The sequence below is a fragment of the Athene cunicularia genome (assembly GCF_003259725.1).
Source record: "Athene cunicularia isolate RWA chromosome 9 unlocalized genomic scaffold, athCun1 chr9_part1, whole genome shotgun sequence".
Lineage (NCBI taxonomy): Eukaryota > Metazoa > Chordata > Aves > Strigiformes > Strigidae > Athene > Athene cunicularia.
Genome location: NW_020799110.1, coordinates 11163127 through 11178659, shown reverse-complemented (window position 1 = coordinate 11178659; position 15533 = coordinate 11163127). Strand labels below are relative to the sequence as shown.

The window sequence follows — 15533 nt, the reverse complement described above, 5'->3', positions numbered from 1 at the left end:
TTTAGCTGGCAAAGACCTTAGAGGAGCTAAGCAAATGAGGTAACTTGGGTATCCCCACTTTTTAAACTGTTTATAATTATCTGAGCCATATTTTTCCCCAACTTGCTTGTCACCATGAAACTCTGGGTAGTTTTATCCCTTAGTAACGCTGGTTGTGGTAAATCTGAGTTCATTTCTGTAGAAGTAAAAGGGAAATGGGTTTGCTGCTGCTACTACTGCTGGGTTTTTTAGGAAAGTAGATTTTTACTTAAACTCCTGAATATTTGTCCATTCTCCTCTCAGCCTTGCTAGCAAGTCAGTAAAGATAAAATAAGATTAAAATCACTTAGATTCTTCTGAAAAAGATGATCTCTGGGGAGAAGGCAAAGCTGGGGATCATTAGCGGCATATGAGAACCAGAGTTTGTCATTAGAGCGATAGCTGTCATTGTCAAACGACTGCTGGGGTGACATTGCCCGAAGGCAACCCAGGCCATCCGCAGCGGCAGGACCATCTGTGAACATGCCCTCGCGGTGGTGGGGCACAGCCGTTCCCCTCGGGGTAAGCTGCTGCTCCCTGTTGCCACCCGAGCTCCCCTCAAGCACAGGTCCCCAGCAACCCAGCGCTGCTGCGTGCTGCTGGCAGCTGCAGCCTCCCCTCCCACAGCCCAGCCCCCTTCATCCCTCATGTCACCAGCAGCCTCTGTTGAGGGTCCCCGTGGGACAGATGGGTGTCATCTGGGGGCCAGGGTCTGCCTGTCACCACTGTTCTCCTTTGAGGCTTTCTCACGTTCATGAGCGCCGTTGGCCTCTGGAGCACAGTCTTCAGCCAAACGTTGCTCTATCTCGTGTCTTCTAAGGGAAACAGTGACAGCCACGTCCCTTGAAACTTGCAGTTAGTGCCACGGTCTCTCTTTAAGAAAGCAAAATTTCTTTTGAACACTCAAGGCCTGGTTTTGGCACATGTGCATGAGATGGATGTGATTGCCATACAAGTGGAAAAAAGCGGCTATCTTCCACGAGCCCTCCAGACAAGAGCACATGGACGTTTGCATCTGAAAAATGCTGTCAGCGCAGTAACCACAGACTCTCAGCAGGGATGCAGCTCAAGAAGGGACCAGTCCCAGCCTTCTCCATGGCAAAGATCACTTTGGATGTTTGTAAACACTAAATGCATCCAGTGTGCCAGCCGTCTATAGCAGATACTTGAATAGTTGAAAACTGCAAACTAGAAATTAGTTGACAGTTGATTTAAATATTATCGGTATCTGGTCAAGAGATTTCAGGGGGAGGGAGCTTTTTGTCATATATAGTGATTACTTTCATAAGACTTTTTCATAATCCTGGTCCACAGCTGAAGAGGGTCAGCTTAAGTGGATAGGGTTTAAGTTTTAAAGATTAACATGCATTTTATAACCTTGCATAATATTTTTGAAGGAAGATAAATATTAAATGAATGAATGTACTTAAAGGACTATTTATATGATGTTAATTACTTCAACTAAGAAATGCCAGGAAATTCATGTAGTTCTTAGTATTTAATAAGCAGAATGTGTTTTCCACCATCTTCTTTATTATGGCTAGTATAGTTCTACTTGTAAAGTTGGGATTTATTTTGATTCTTGTTTTTCAGCAGATCTGCATGGTAAGTGAACATATATCTGCTTTCTGCCGTAATCTGGAGAAATAATAATTGGTTCATGCTTGGCTATTCTAACACTCTTTTTCCTTTCAAACAAGTCTACTACATGCAGATTGTAGTTTACAGCAAAGACCCAACATGAATTTGCCATGGAAGTGTGCTACAGTAACTGTTGTGTTTTTTTGATGCAGCAAATGCTGTTGGGATCAGTGGTGTGCACAGAACAAAGCAAGATGATGGACCCAAGGTGAATGATCCCAGGCTCCTCCCAGATAAGTTTCTTCAAAGGACAGCCAAGGTAACTCTGTGGCGAGTAGCAGACGAGCACGTGTGTGCTCCCAAAGGCTGAACGAGACCAGCCCTGGCCTCCCTGTAGTCTCCATCTGTTGATCTTTGAGTCTCATTCCCTGTTTCAAAGAGAGTAATTGTCCAATCTGATAAAAATCAAGTGTCTTGTTATTTTTACCAATTATCCTAGTTTAAATTCCCTTTGTTTGTTATGCAAAATTACTTAGCAAGATTCAGGAAAAAGATTGGATACTAGTATGAGTGTCAGGCTATCCAAAATTGTCAGAATTAATTCTTACAGATTTTGGAAAGGCTGCTAGTGCCGTTGGTTCAAGATTTGAGTCAATCTGAATGTTAAGAGACCAGACAAGGACTACTGGGTCAGGCTGGGTCAGGTCTCTTCAACATCTTGTGTCAACCTCTGATTCTGGTCCCTGTTGTGGGCTGGTCTGCCCTCTGGTCTCATCCAGCATGGCAATTACAAGCGCTCAGAATCACACAGAGGTGCAGCTTCTGAAACCTTCTGGAAGAACTCTTCTGTATAAGCTTAGGAAATCAGCTATAATGTTTCTGTTATCCAGTGATTTATTATGGTCTACAAAAATATAGCCTGGATGAACACCTCTCTGGAACAATTATTTAGTGATATTGTAATTTATTATTCTTTTCAAAGCCATCTTGTATAAAGGTAAAATAACCCCTAACTTCAGAAAGCACAGAGAGGAGGAGAGAACTGCCAAATTCCCCACAGCACATCCTTTCCTGTGGTTAGTGTTGGATCCGCCAGCGGTACCATTTTTGGACTGGCCTGTTGTGCACTGAATGTTGAAATCACAGGCCGAGGATACAAAAGAAAGATTTTACAGGAGTTGCTTGTATGTTGTGGCTAATTCCCTGCCTTTGGAAGCATCTGCTTCTTGTCTGGTTTTGTTCTGTAATCAAGAAAATTGCTGTAGAGAGCTAGCACTTGGAAGGCACTTAGCTCCTCTATAGCCATGAGCAAGATGGCAAGGAAAATACATTGTAAATAGGTACTCAGTTAAAAAATGCACACACACATATACACACAGAGGGAAAACATGATATAGGCCTTGTGATTTTTCCAGATATTCTGCTAAGCCTCTGTGTATTCCTATTCTGTTAAAGAAAATAAGTTTCTCTGAAGGTATTAACTGTAGAAAACTTTGCTTCTTCCAGGTGGTCTATATTTTGGAAAAGAAACATTCCCGAGCAGCTACAGGCTTCATCAAGCTTCTGGCAGACAAGAACAGTGAACTCTTCAAAAGGTGTGCCATGTTCTCACCTGTGGACCACAGAGTGCCCAGGGCCTACGTATCCTTGGCTGATTGCCCTCAGGACTTCGTGACCAGGCCCGAGGACTATTCAAATATGCTCTTCATCTGTCGCATAGTGGACTGGAAAGAAGACAGCAACTTTGCAACAGGGTATGTGGCTGCCATTGGAAGTAGAGATGGCTGAGATTTATAGTTGGGAGTTCTTGGTTTCGCTTGATTTGATACATGCAATACAGACAGGAATCTGTTAACAAGATGCTTGTCTTGTATCCCTCTTGTATTTGGTGGATAAACTGTGATGAAGCTAAGGATAGCTTGTTACTAGTTCATCTCATGGCTACATAATGTTAGTTTCTTTTGGTGCTTGTTTCAGTGTGCTGGCACATGGCAGCAGTAATGAGCACACAGTCTTTGCTCTGAAGAGCTTGCAGTCCGGAGGGAACACGCAGGGTATTAGACTCACCAGCACAAGCACCCTCAGGTGCTGGCAGCCTTTCAGTCTTTTCTCCCTTTGTGTAAGAGTAGTACACAGTGTGTATGCATTTCACTGTTGCCAGAAGAAGAAAATCAGTAGCTGCGGGGCTCATCTTTGGTTTTTAAACCTTAACTGATAAGAACTAGAAAGAAGTCACAGATTTTTGTGGTTTTAAATTTTGTGTTGCTTCAAGGAGGGATGCTAGAAATCAAAAGATCTCCTGAAGCAGTTGAGAAGAGTGTTGCCATGCTCTGTGTTTCAGGAGGTACTGTAAAGCCATTGTGTCCAGAGTTCAAATTGCAGGCACTGCTATGAAGGAGATTTTAAGCAAGGGCTACACAAATGACCTATGCTGGGCTGGATCTAGATTGCAAGTTTGTGTTGCCTCTCCACGAGAAAGACCCTGTAGTTTTCAGTATTTTCACTTTTTTCTCGGGAACAGCTGCAGTGGAGTGGCCATGCTGTTTTCTGTTGAGTGGGTGTCAAAAAGAAATGGTGCACCTTGATGAATCCCAGTTTTCCAACATAATCCCAGTTATGCTGGGAAAAACTGAGTAGTCCGGATTTAGTTGGTGTTCTAGAGTAGGTAACTCTGACCTATGGCAATGCTGTCATCAAATTTTGCAGGTGATGGGCATCTGTATGTAATCTGGAGCATGTGTGGTAGTGGGAGTTGAGCATAAAGCCCAACTTTTCTCTGACCCTTGCAAAGCTGTTCTGATGGGGTAGCACAACTGACATACAGTGTCAACACTGTGGGTTTTGGAGTGCTCAACTCAAACTCCTGTTGAAGGTTAAAACTTACATAAAACTTTTTTTTTTTTTTAAAGAGTAAGTATGTTGGCATAGATCTATCAGCCCTAGAACTAAAAGTAAACTAAGCTGAAGTCCCTGTTTCCCTGAGTTTAAGTTTTTTATCAGTTGTGTTCTCCTTTGTGAGCCCAGTAATAGCAAGTTTCACGTGTACTCCTTGAGAGCCACATGAGCCATTAAGTCACTCAGTATTTCCTAGCTAAACTGCAGTGCATGAACTGAAGTGGCCTCCCTTTGAGCCCCGCTTAACTAGGGGCTGGCTGTGCTATGAACTTCACTGTGACTAAGTTTCTTATTGGCAGAGATTTTCTTTGTCTTCTTTGACTCCAACAGAGAAAAGACTGGAGGGTGATTGTACTGCTTGGCTTCTTGTCATGAACAACCCCCCCTTTTCAGCAGAAACAGGGGAAGTTAGGAGGATGGGCTAATGTCTTTTTTCATTGGCTAATGTGTGTATCTTTAATCTGTGCTTCTGAAAATGTTGTATATTCCCGTCTGGCTGTTTTGGTAGTTTCCAAGATGTAAAGGGTGTTGTCAGGAAAGAAAACGTCCGTGATTGTCTTCATACATAGCTGTTTCCTCTGGGACTTGGTTGCACTTCAGTAAGTGCCTTGTGGAGATGGGAGCATAAAACCTTGGTGACCCATTTTGTTTTTAACTATAAGTATATATTTGTTTAAACACTGACAGGCAATGAAACCTCTTGGAGGTCCCAAAAGTTTCTGTTTGCTTTTGGGCTGGTTTATAAGCTTGTTTATGAGATGTGATGCTAGTTGTGGCCCACCTGAAGGAGGGAAGAGCAGGTGATCTGCAGATCATTGCATGCTTGCATTTTTTGAACTTTCTTGTGCAGCCCTTAGTTCTACCCACAGACTTCATGATACCTCTTTAGCAGCACCACCACAGTTTTGAAGGTCTCTGGACTAAAGAGCTTGGAGGTCGTCGCTCTACACCATCTGTAGTCTGTTGGAAGTACGACGAGGGAAACTCCCTCCACAGTTGGCAGTCATTTCCCCTGCATGCCTTGGTTGTGTCCATCCTGCAGCTCCCAGGCTGGTCATACACCTTCCTAAGCTTTTCCTTTGGGAAGTTCAATGCCAGGTTTCCAAGCACAGTTAATGGAATAGTCTGGTCTTCACAGTAACCACCTGTGTCTGGAGCAGTGGGATGACCTGGCCAAGAGTTTGGTGGTGGCATTGGCCATCCACGGTGGTCACCTGCACAGGGGCAACCTGACAATCCCTGGAGGTCCCTTTGGGGAGGGGGGTGCGTTTCTGTGTCGTGATTGCCACCTGGTGGTCACCAGTGAGACACTGTCCCCTCTGAAGGCCACCCTGTCACCCCGACTGTGCTGGAAAGGAGCAAGGAGGAACTGATGGCTCCATGTCCCACTGGCACTGCCCTGAGTGTGTGCTGCTGTGCTCCCTCCTGCATATGAAGTGATTTTACCAGTGAAATGCCATTAAACTGTACCTGCTTCAGGTAGCAGGTAAAGGAAAAGCAGCTCTTAAATGTTCTTTTCCAGATAAATATTACAAATACTGCCACACAGTTATTTTCTGGGAACCTTTTTTCAGTGTTGGAGTCCACAGCTGTTCGGAGTCTTAGTCCAGATGCCTCTGCTCTTTTGGAGGTGGTTAAGGTGGAACCTTTCTACCCCCACATATGATGATGGATTGGACTATTAAAAAAAAAAAAAGTAATAGTAAAACGTTGAATCACTGACTCCCTCTGTGTCTCTTGGGGCTTGTGGCTGTTCGAGCTCAGGGCCTTAGATATTGGTCTGTCAAGGTGACAAGATTGTCACAGCATTTGCAATAAAATGAAATGTTGCAGAATGTTCTTTCACTTGATGATCTTTCCAAAGCCATCCAAATGGCTTGGATTCCTTTCATCTCTGGTGTTTTATTCAGGTTTTTATAGTTCACAAATGTATTTGGTATGAGGGGAAATGACCAGATACCTTGGGTAGCTCACTGTAAGGCTTGAGGGAAGGTCTGATCCCGAGCAGTGTAACTCTGTTGGAAAAACACCTTCTTGTCGGTAGGACTGTGTCTCAGTAAAGCTGCATTCCCCTGGCACAGCTGATCACCGTATTGCTCTGAAGCGTGGGGTGACCCCATCTGTGTGGGGAACACCGTGCTGCTCCTATGTTCCCATGGTGAGTGGCCTGGCAGCTGAAGGGAGGCAGCTCCGTGGCGTGGAGTGGGGCTGGACCGTGCTCTTGGGTGCTGGGGGTTCCTGTGACACAGCTCTGTCTCTGTGATGCTCAGCCCTGCAGCCCTCTCCCCATCACCACTGGGACCTTTTGACTTTATCAAACCTGTGCAGTTCTGCCTGAGAGCTCCGGGCCCTGGGGGGTGGGAGCAGCCAGGTGGCCTTCCTTACTGTCCCCTCTCCTGCTCCTGTACAAGCTGCTTCTAGGAGTGGTGGCTTACTGATGTGTAGGGTGTTCTCCTGCTGCTGAAAGAAACCTTCCATGTAGGATGACTGTGGACACATCTGCTCCAGGAGAGACTGAGTAAGGTTGTTAAGTCCCCATGGAAGTTATTCACTCCCATTTGGGAGCCTGCCCGGCTTTCCAAAGGAAACAGGCCTTATGCAATTATGCTTTGTCTTTTTGGAGAGTTCTTATCATGTAACCTTTGAACATGTTGGCCAGCTTCAGCTGAGTCTGGGGAGCGGAGAGGGCTCGAATGTTTGTAGAAATGGGTGGCTGAATAGATGCGATCAGTGTCACTGTGAAGGGGAAGATGGCAGCAGGAGCGCGGCTCTGCCCCGAGCGCACGCACACGGGAGGTCAAGCTCCGGTGCATCGGCAGCTCGGAGCAGTCAGTGAGCTTGCAGCTCTGGCTGGTTTGGAGGAATACCCTGTGCTGTGTGCTGCCCAACACTTTAACCATGGCCTGTTCCTGCTGGTGCGCACTACCACTATGTCTGACATCAGTCCAGGGGTATTCAAGGAATTCAAGGTAATGCTCCTCCATCAACGTCATCAACGTCACAGAAATGTTTTTACGTCTGTAACCATTATAATTTTTTTACCTTTTAACATTTAAAAAAAAGAGATACACGCAAGCCTGGTGTGTCACAGACACCATGACTCCCTGGGAGTGAACGTCTGACTGCTGCTGGGCCCTGTGCCTGTTGTTGTTTATTAAGCCTCTTGAACTATTCTTGCTACCCTTGGTGGCTGTGGAGCCCCATGAGTGATTTTACAGCCTGGCTGTTACTCCAGGGCCATCGGTGATCCTATATGCGTTACCTTTGATCACATGCTGTCCTGTCAGATTTTGCTCTGATGCAAGTCATCATGTCTGCATGACTGTAACATGGCCCCAATTAAAGTCAGTTGTACACTTTTTATTTCAAGGTACTTGGGAAATGTTCCCTGGAACACTGTAAATCAAATGTTAATTACTATTAAAAAAATATTAGTCCTATATCAAACCTCTGGGTAAACCCCTTACGGTTCGTAATCTAATTTCAGTAAACGGATCAAGAGAACATGGGTTTCAAGACTGAGCTGGAAAGCACTCTGGCATTCAGAGGTGCTTTCCATGACTTGTCGTGCAGACGTCCAGCCGCCCTCCTGGTGCACTTCCCAGCTCTGCCTTTCCATGAGTAGATGCACCTGAGACTCAAGCCCTTGCCATTTATTTTTGGTAGGGTAACATGTCCTCTCTTTTCCTCTTTTTTTTTTTTTTTTTTTTTCGTGCTGGTGGGTCTGCAGACCCATGGGCTCGTCCTTGCTCAGTCTCCCAGCTCCACGCTAGACGTAGGAAATGAAGTGGTGATTTCTCTGGGTTATTGTTACTGCTGAGAAAGAGGGAGATAAAACTGATGCCTCGTTTATTTACATTAAAATAAAGATCAGACTGGGACCCAGCTGTAGGAACAGACAACTCGGCCTCAATGCCAAACGTGCACGTCTTTCTGCCGTACAGTTTGTACATAAAATTGAAACAATGGAGGGAAATATCTTTTATCCTTGTTTTCATTTTTATTTTAAAGCTAGGCAATGTGAACTCCACAATTTACCACGCCACAAAGCGCGCAATCCTTTCCAGCATATTACACAATGTGACAGGTTTATTACGCAGCCCTTCCCGTTGTGAAGAGAGATAGCTTTGCTCCCATAAAGAAGATGGGCTTGCTTGCACTGCATGGATGGGGTTTGTTCTGTGGCTTTATGGCACATTTGAAGCCCTGAGAGCATCTTGCTCGTCCAAATGACAAGTGCACTGTTTTGGCCCCAATTTAGGAAAGTAATTAGTGCCTGTTCTCACTCATTGGAATTAAAGCAGAAGGATCAATATAATGATTGTGTATTTTATGCAGTGGAAAAACACTTATTAGAGTGGCTGGTTTTGCACTGTGTTATTACCCCTCTCTTTTGTGTAATATTTTGATGGATTTGCCTTAATTTCAGTTGTAATTTTCTTGGGTCAGAACTGTTGTCTCTATTGGCTGTAATGTGCCATTTGCCCTAATGACAGTATATTAAAAAATAATTTACCTCTATGTACTGTAGAGCAATTTGAGGGGGTGAGAAAGGGGACAAGGGGAGCCACCTTGGGACACAGGTTCTCATGTGGCATTTGTAACCAGCTGGGGAGGGAACAAATGTCCCACTCCTTTGGAATCCCAGTTTGTACGCTGTGTCCAGAGCTGAACACTCGTTTGACACCAGAGCACTCGGACAGTTACCTACTGGAGTTTGCACTGGAGCAGATGGAAACTTTCTCTAAGCATAATAGAGCAGCAGCCTCATCCACACATGTGCAGAATACTTGAACAAAAACTATTAGCATGTGGAAGACAGTTTCTACTGTCTGTGACTTGCTTCTAGATCATTAGCTGCTCTCCAGTTAGCTCCTGTTCTAGAGGCTTCTGCTTAGCTAGGAGAGGAGGGACAAACTACTGGGAGTGTTTAGGTCCTGAAAAGAGCCTCGAAAATGGTTGGAAAGATGATCTGTGGGCATGTCTATGTGTGTGACTCCCGTAAGGAAGGCAGTAAGGGTTCTTTGCACCTCTGTCTTCATAGGACATCAGTTTGCCCAGGCAGAGATGCATATCCTTTAGGATGGAAAGCAGTGTGCTGAGCAGCCTGGGGGCTGTCTAGGATTGAGTGGGAATCTGTTCTCTATTTCGGGTGGCACAGGTAAGTCACCTTTTTCAGTGATGAGGAAAGGAAGGTGAATCTCAAGGGAACCAGACACAAGTGAAAAACTAGAACTGCCTCTGTGGAGGGCTCTGCTTTTCTTTTCCCTGTTGGATGTATTTTTTTCTAAAATTCGACACTTTCTTACCTCTGCAGCACACTAATAATATAAAACATCTCCTTAAAATGAGATGCACGAAGCAGCCCAGGGTAGTGTCTGGCTAATGTTTTGCATCTCCAGCATACATAAGTCATGGTATGGTCTGAATTCTTGCTAAGTCCTCTGCCAAAACTCAGAGAGAAGTGAATGGGTGAAAGAGTATGTTTGAGGGCTCAACAGCCTCTCTGTGGGGACAGTAACAACATGACAGTTGTTATTATACACTTAAAAAAAGCATCCCTTTCTTTCTTTCTGCAGGCAGCTGGCCAAAAGTCTTGGGCAGGCTGGGGAGATTGAGCCGGAAACAGAAGGGATCCTGACGGAGTATGGTGTGGATTTCTCTGACTTTTCCCCCAAAGCCCTGGAATGTCTTCCTCAGAACCTGCCCTGGGTTATCTCACCAGGAGAGCTGGCCAAAAGAAGAGATTTAAGGTAATGACAAAAAGTGTAGTCTGACACTCCTTCTTGGGTTGGTGCAGAGTTGTGCTATTTTGTTTTTCTTTCATTGCACTTTGAAAAGGCACTGACTTTATTACATGTACTGTATACATGTTACCTGTGCTAGCATGTAAAAAAACTGGTTTTGAAAGTACCTACAAACCCAGAAGATCAGCTATTTGGAGAAGTATTTTGTGAGGCAAAGAGGCTTTTTCTCAAAAGAACTATTGAAAACTGAAAATTTGGTGTTTGGCACCTAATCTGAAAGCTTTATGTTTTTGTCTGGAATGTATTACGTATTTTAGTGGTAGTTTTATAGCAGAGATTTTCTGAATGCCTGGCAGATCAAATGATCTTGGACATTGTTACTTTGAAACTTAAGCACAGGTAGAGACTGTCCTGCATTTTCCTGTCTAGTCTCAACATTTTTCTCTGTTTTGAAGAACTAGTGTCGTGTGGAGTTTGACGGCTCTTGATCAGGTTAGCAACTGGCAAATGCAGTCCCTCCCTGCAGCCTGGCAACTCTGTGCTGTCTACCCACCTCATATTAGCCATCCCTGCAACTTAGTGGTGCTCCCACCAGCTTTTGGGAACTCCATGATCTGTTGGGTGGTAGACACTGTGACATTGCCAGGCAACCCAAAACTCTTGGATTTGCTGTGCTTTAAAGTGTTGGGTTTCAGAGATGTCTTTACTAGAAAAGATTTAAAGTCAAAAGAAAAGTAATTTGTTCAGAACCTCGCTTTGCAATAAAGGAATGTGCAAGAAAGCAAAACAATAAATGCATTATTAAGATGATATGGTGTGTTCCTCCCCCACCCTTGCTTATGCTAGAGCATCCTGTCTCAGTTGGCAGGTTCATTGCTTTCTTGCATACTGCTGAGGTGAAACAGCCCCCTGAACCTGATTCCTCAAGGCACTGCACTGGTACAGGCACCTGCATGTATGTAGCAAGCTCTTCTCCCTCTTAGTTTATCTGTGTTACTGGCATAGACATTTGCAATTTGAGTGGATAAGCTGATAAACTGCAGCCATTTGTATCTGTACCCAGACTCCAGATGTTACTTTGGACCTAATCCCGCACTGTAGCCTGCAGCCTCCTTGCTGCTTCAGCTTTACTGGATTTTCATTGTCATACAATGGAATAATTCAGGGGAGAATCACGCTCCTGATTGACTAGTGGTAACTCTCAGATACCATATCCGTGCTGTAGGCTTCAAGTAGCTTTAAAAAAACCCCTGAATGCCGTAGTTCAGAAGACACTGGAAAGTACTTAATTTTATATTCTTCACGACATTTCAGTAGCATTCTTTGTTTCTTCTGACCAAGTTCCTTCTAGCAAATAAAGAGCTTGACTTGTCTCTAGTCAGACAACCGGTTTTGGAAACAAATTCCAAGTGCATTTCTTGCTTTTATTGCTGAATTATTACACTGGGACTTATCAAGGTGATAACAGGTTTGCAGTTAAGCCATTTAAATCCCTCTCTGCCCCTTCCCGACCACAGTGCACACTACAAAGTAGATTTCCTTTTGATCCTCTCAAATATAAACATTTAACAGTCAAAATTTTTAAGACAATTATTTGAGCTTAATTTACTAATCCTTTTAATGTCAACTGCCACACCACTGACTAACTAGTCAGTGGTCTAAACACATATGGAGATAACATGAGAGTTCTAGTTATGGAAAATAAAACACAAATGAGTCTTCTTTTTTGTTTCCTCACAGTGAGAGGCTTGTCTGCCCAGAAAGAGATGAATTTTATTAGTAAGTGTAGTGTGAATTGTAGCTGAGTGGAGTCCTGCAGTTGGAGACCTGGCCACTGTCTCTTCTGGTCTCACCCATCAGACCTTGAGAGACTGTTCTTGATGAGTCCCAAGGTAGATTGACTTTAACTTGATACTAAATATTAGCTTTCATATTGCCAGCAATAAATGTGCTGTTGCCTGTAGTGCTGTACACGTAGCCGGTACACACTGGCCCAGGCCAGCATCCAGAGGGAGACACCTGAACCTGGATCTGGTCTGGGTGCACACAGGAGTTATGCCTTGTTTTCCAGAGGAGCTCACACCATGTGCAACAGCACCTGCCTCTGTTGAGTGCCCACCTTTGCTGTACTTTGTGCATGTTGATCTGTCAGATTCCCCAGATTACTGTCCAGTACTCAGAGTACAATATAAGAGAAACTACAGTGAAATAAAGGCTCATCTTTTCTCTTGAAAAGACATGTTAACATGTCTAAATAGCTCATCTTAATTCAGTTTACTCATTGCTTGCCTGAATAGAGTAAACATATGCTAGAGTGTGGCTTAAAATATTTTAATCTCTAGTAAATCGTCTCCAGTTCTGTAACAGTGCTGTAAATTTTCTAGTGTCATGCTTTTGGGATTTGGAATCAAGACTTGGGCAAAGTCTTGGGGTTTTGGGTGTTTCCTCTTCCTGAGGTAACTTTTCCTTCATGGGAAATGACCCTTTCCATCATGGGAAATGACCCTTTCCTTCTCAAAAGGTAATTTCTGTGTTCTGCTAACCAGTGTCCTGAGTGTGGTCGGGTCTGTGAGTCAGTGTGCAGAGCACGGAGGTAGAGGTTCTGCACCGGAGGCATTTGTGAGTGTGGTTTTAGATGAAAGTGAGACAATGTGTTTCACCAAGTTGCTGAGGCTGGGCAAGAGGAGGGAAGGATATTTTGTCCATGCCATCTTGTAAATATGTTCCTTGATCTTCCTGCAAGTCTTTCAGTTTTACAGGAAGCCTGTTCTTGCCATGCATAGTCTGTATAGCAACTGTGATCTCACCTACATAGCCTGTGCAGAACTGTGCAGAATTTCTTCCAAGAGACCTTTTTTTTTTTCCCTCATTTCTCCAGTAATGGCTTACAAAGGTTTACATAATATTTTAATATTACTTAAGGCAGAAAAGATCCAAACCCCGTGGATGGCTTTGAAATCTTTTAGCTGATTTAACTCTCTGTTCTGCCACTGGTGCATAGTTTTGCCATGGACATCTGCTATTTACCTGCATGGGTTTAGCTATCTGTAAAATTAGGCAAGTATTTCATGGGCACTCCCAGCTTGCACCATAAACTTCTAATGAGAAGTGCTAGGCGAGTATTGGGTGTTGGCATTGCATACTGCAAATGTATTTTATAGAGAGCATGAAGTTTCATGAAGTATCAGAGTAGGGTGGTTGAGGAAACTTCCCTTCCAGAGACTTTAAATATGATAATACAGGTAGGACCAGAGTTCTCATTTTGTTATTCAGGTTGACTAAAATTGGTATTTTTTTTCATTAGAAGCTTGAGGAGAAGTGTTTGGTTTCTGCTTCTAGAGAAACATTGGAGGATTAGTGTCACAGAGACAAATTTTGATGGGTGCAAAATTTCAGCCATTTTCTGGTCTTTTCCAGTGTTTCAACATGCAGTTTTCATTTCCTTGTTTGCTTTGTACTTAGTGTTTCAGTGATGTGGGACAAAATACAGCCCCTGAACAGAAGAGGGGTCAGGGCAAAGGAAGAAATGCGAATTTCAGAGGTGGGTGCAGGAGATGGGGGCTGGAGGAGGAGGCCATTTGAAGAGGTGTAGCCAGGAATCTAAGAAACCCAAAAGCTATTTCTAAGACTCATTCCAAATGTTTCTAATTTCATTCATATCTTTTTGTTTCCTTTACTGCTTAACTGGGACAAGAAACTAAAAAGCCAGGAAAGTCCAATCATAGTGGGAAACAAAAACCTAAATATTGGAGAGAGAAAAAAGGCCGTTCTTTGCAAAGCAGTTCTGCCTTTTGCTTGTCTCCCATTGTTGGTGTTACTGTGGAAAATGTATAACATCACTCTTTTGGAAAGCACTAGTGCCTGTTCAAGTAGAGATGGTTTATGTAGTCTAACATGGAAGAACTTGAGGATATCTATTTCTTTACCATTTGCCTAATAATAAGTGAGCCTGTTGACCTCCGCTGGACTATTACAAATGTGAAACTTGGCACTCAAAATTGCTTGCTCTAAATTTTCCAGTTGCTTTCTCTTTTTCCATTTGATGTCATCCTGCCAACTAGTGATTTTATTATTATAAACAGGACATTGTATTCACTTTTAAGAAGAAATATGAAGCTGAAGGTAAAATTACAAACTGCAGTTTCTCAGCTGGCAAAATACAAAACAATGAGCTAAAAATACTAAGCAGAGAAAGGGTGCTGTGGCAAAAAACTCTGAAATACCTACAAGATGGATGTGGTCTGAGGAGCAGAAAGTGACTGACTTCAAATGAGCAGCTCTGAACTCCTGATAATCACCAAATGGTTGAGGTTGGAAGGCACCTCTGGAGATCATCTGTTCCAAGCCCCTTGCTCAAAGCAGGGTCAACTAGACCACACTGCTCAGGGCTGTGTCCATTTGGGGTTTGGATATCTCCAAAGATGGAGATTCCACAGCCCTTCTGAGAAACGTGGCCTGGGGTTCAGTTGCCCTTACAGTAAAAATGTGGGCATTTTTTACCTTTAAATGGAATCTTCCTGTATTTTGTGCCCATTGCCTCTTGTCCTGTTGCTGGATACCACTGGGAAGAATCTGGCTCTGTCTTCTCTGCACCCTACCATCAGGTGTATTTTCACATCGATAGGATCTCTGTGCCTGAGCCTTCTCTTCTCAAGGCTGAACAGTCCCAGCTCTCTCAGCTGGGGTCAGATGCTCCAGTTCCTTAATCAGCATCGAGGCCCGTCAGCAAACTTGTTCCAGTATGTTGGTGTCTTCCTGGTACTGGGGAGCTCAGCACTCCAGCTGTGGTCTCACCAGTGCCTAGTAGAGGGGAAGGATTGAAGGACTGCATCTCTTGACCTGCTGGCAACTCTCTTCCTAATGCAGCCAGGGCTGCCTTTGCATGTTGTTGGTTCATGCATGGTTCATGTTGGTTCATACAATGGCATGTTGTTGGTTCATGTTCAAGTTGTCCATCAGGACCTCAGGTCCTTTTCTGCCAAGCTGCTTTCCAACTGGTTGGTCCCCAGCCTGTACTGGTGCACTTATTCCTCTCCATGTGCAGGACTTTGCTTTTCCCTTTTAGCTTTATGAGATTCCCATCAGCCCATTTCTCTGTCGAGGTCGCTCTGAATGGCAGCAGAACTGTCCGTTCCTCCCACAAGGCTAAAAAGCCTGAAGGGCATCAGACTGGGAAACAGCAAGGATCAACGGCATCGGCAAGAGACAGTTAATGCTCACTTGCTTCCCCTGCAGGGCAGAAGTTAATGAACTTTACTCTTGCAGGCAGAGTTCTAATGCAACAAAGCTTTT

General features: G+C 44.0%; 1 protein-coding gene across 1 annotated transcript in view; it reads left to right on the top strand.

Annotated features, from left to right (window-relative positions):
- Positions 1-15533, top strand: part of DIS3L2 (DIS3 like 3'-5' exoribonuclease 2) — a 189896-nt gene that overhangs the window by 67700 nt on the left and 106663 nt on the right. Inside the window, exons 7-9 of the mRNA XM_026854640.1 lie at positions 1812-1918; positions 3106-3353; positions 10074-10247. Of these exons, the coding sequence (XP_026710441.1) occupies positions 1812-1918; positions 3106-3353; positions 10074-10247 (529 nt within the window). The remainder of the gene's footprint in view (positions 1-1811; positions 1919-3105; positions 3354-10073; positions 10248-15533) is intronic.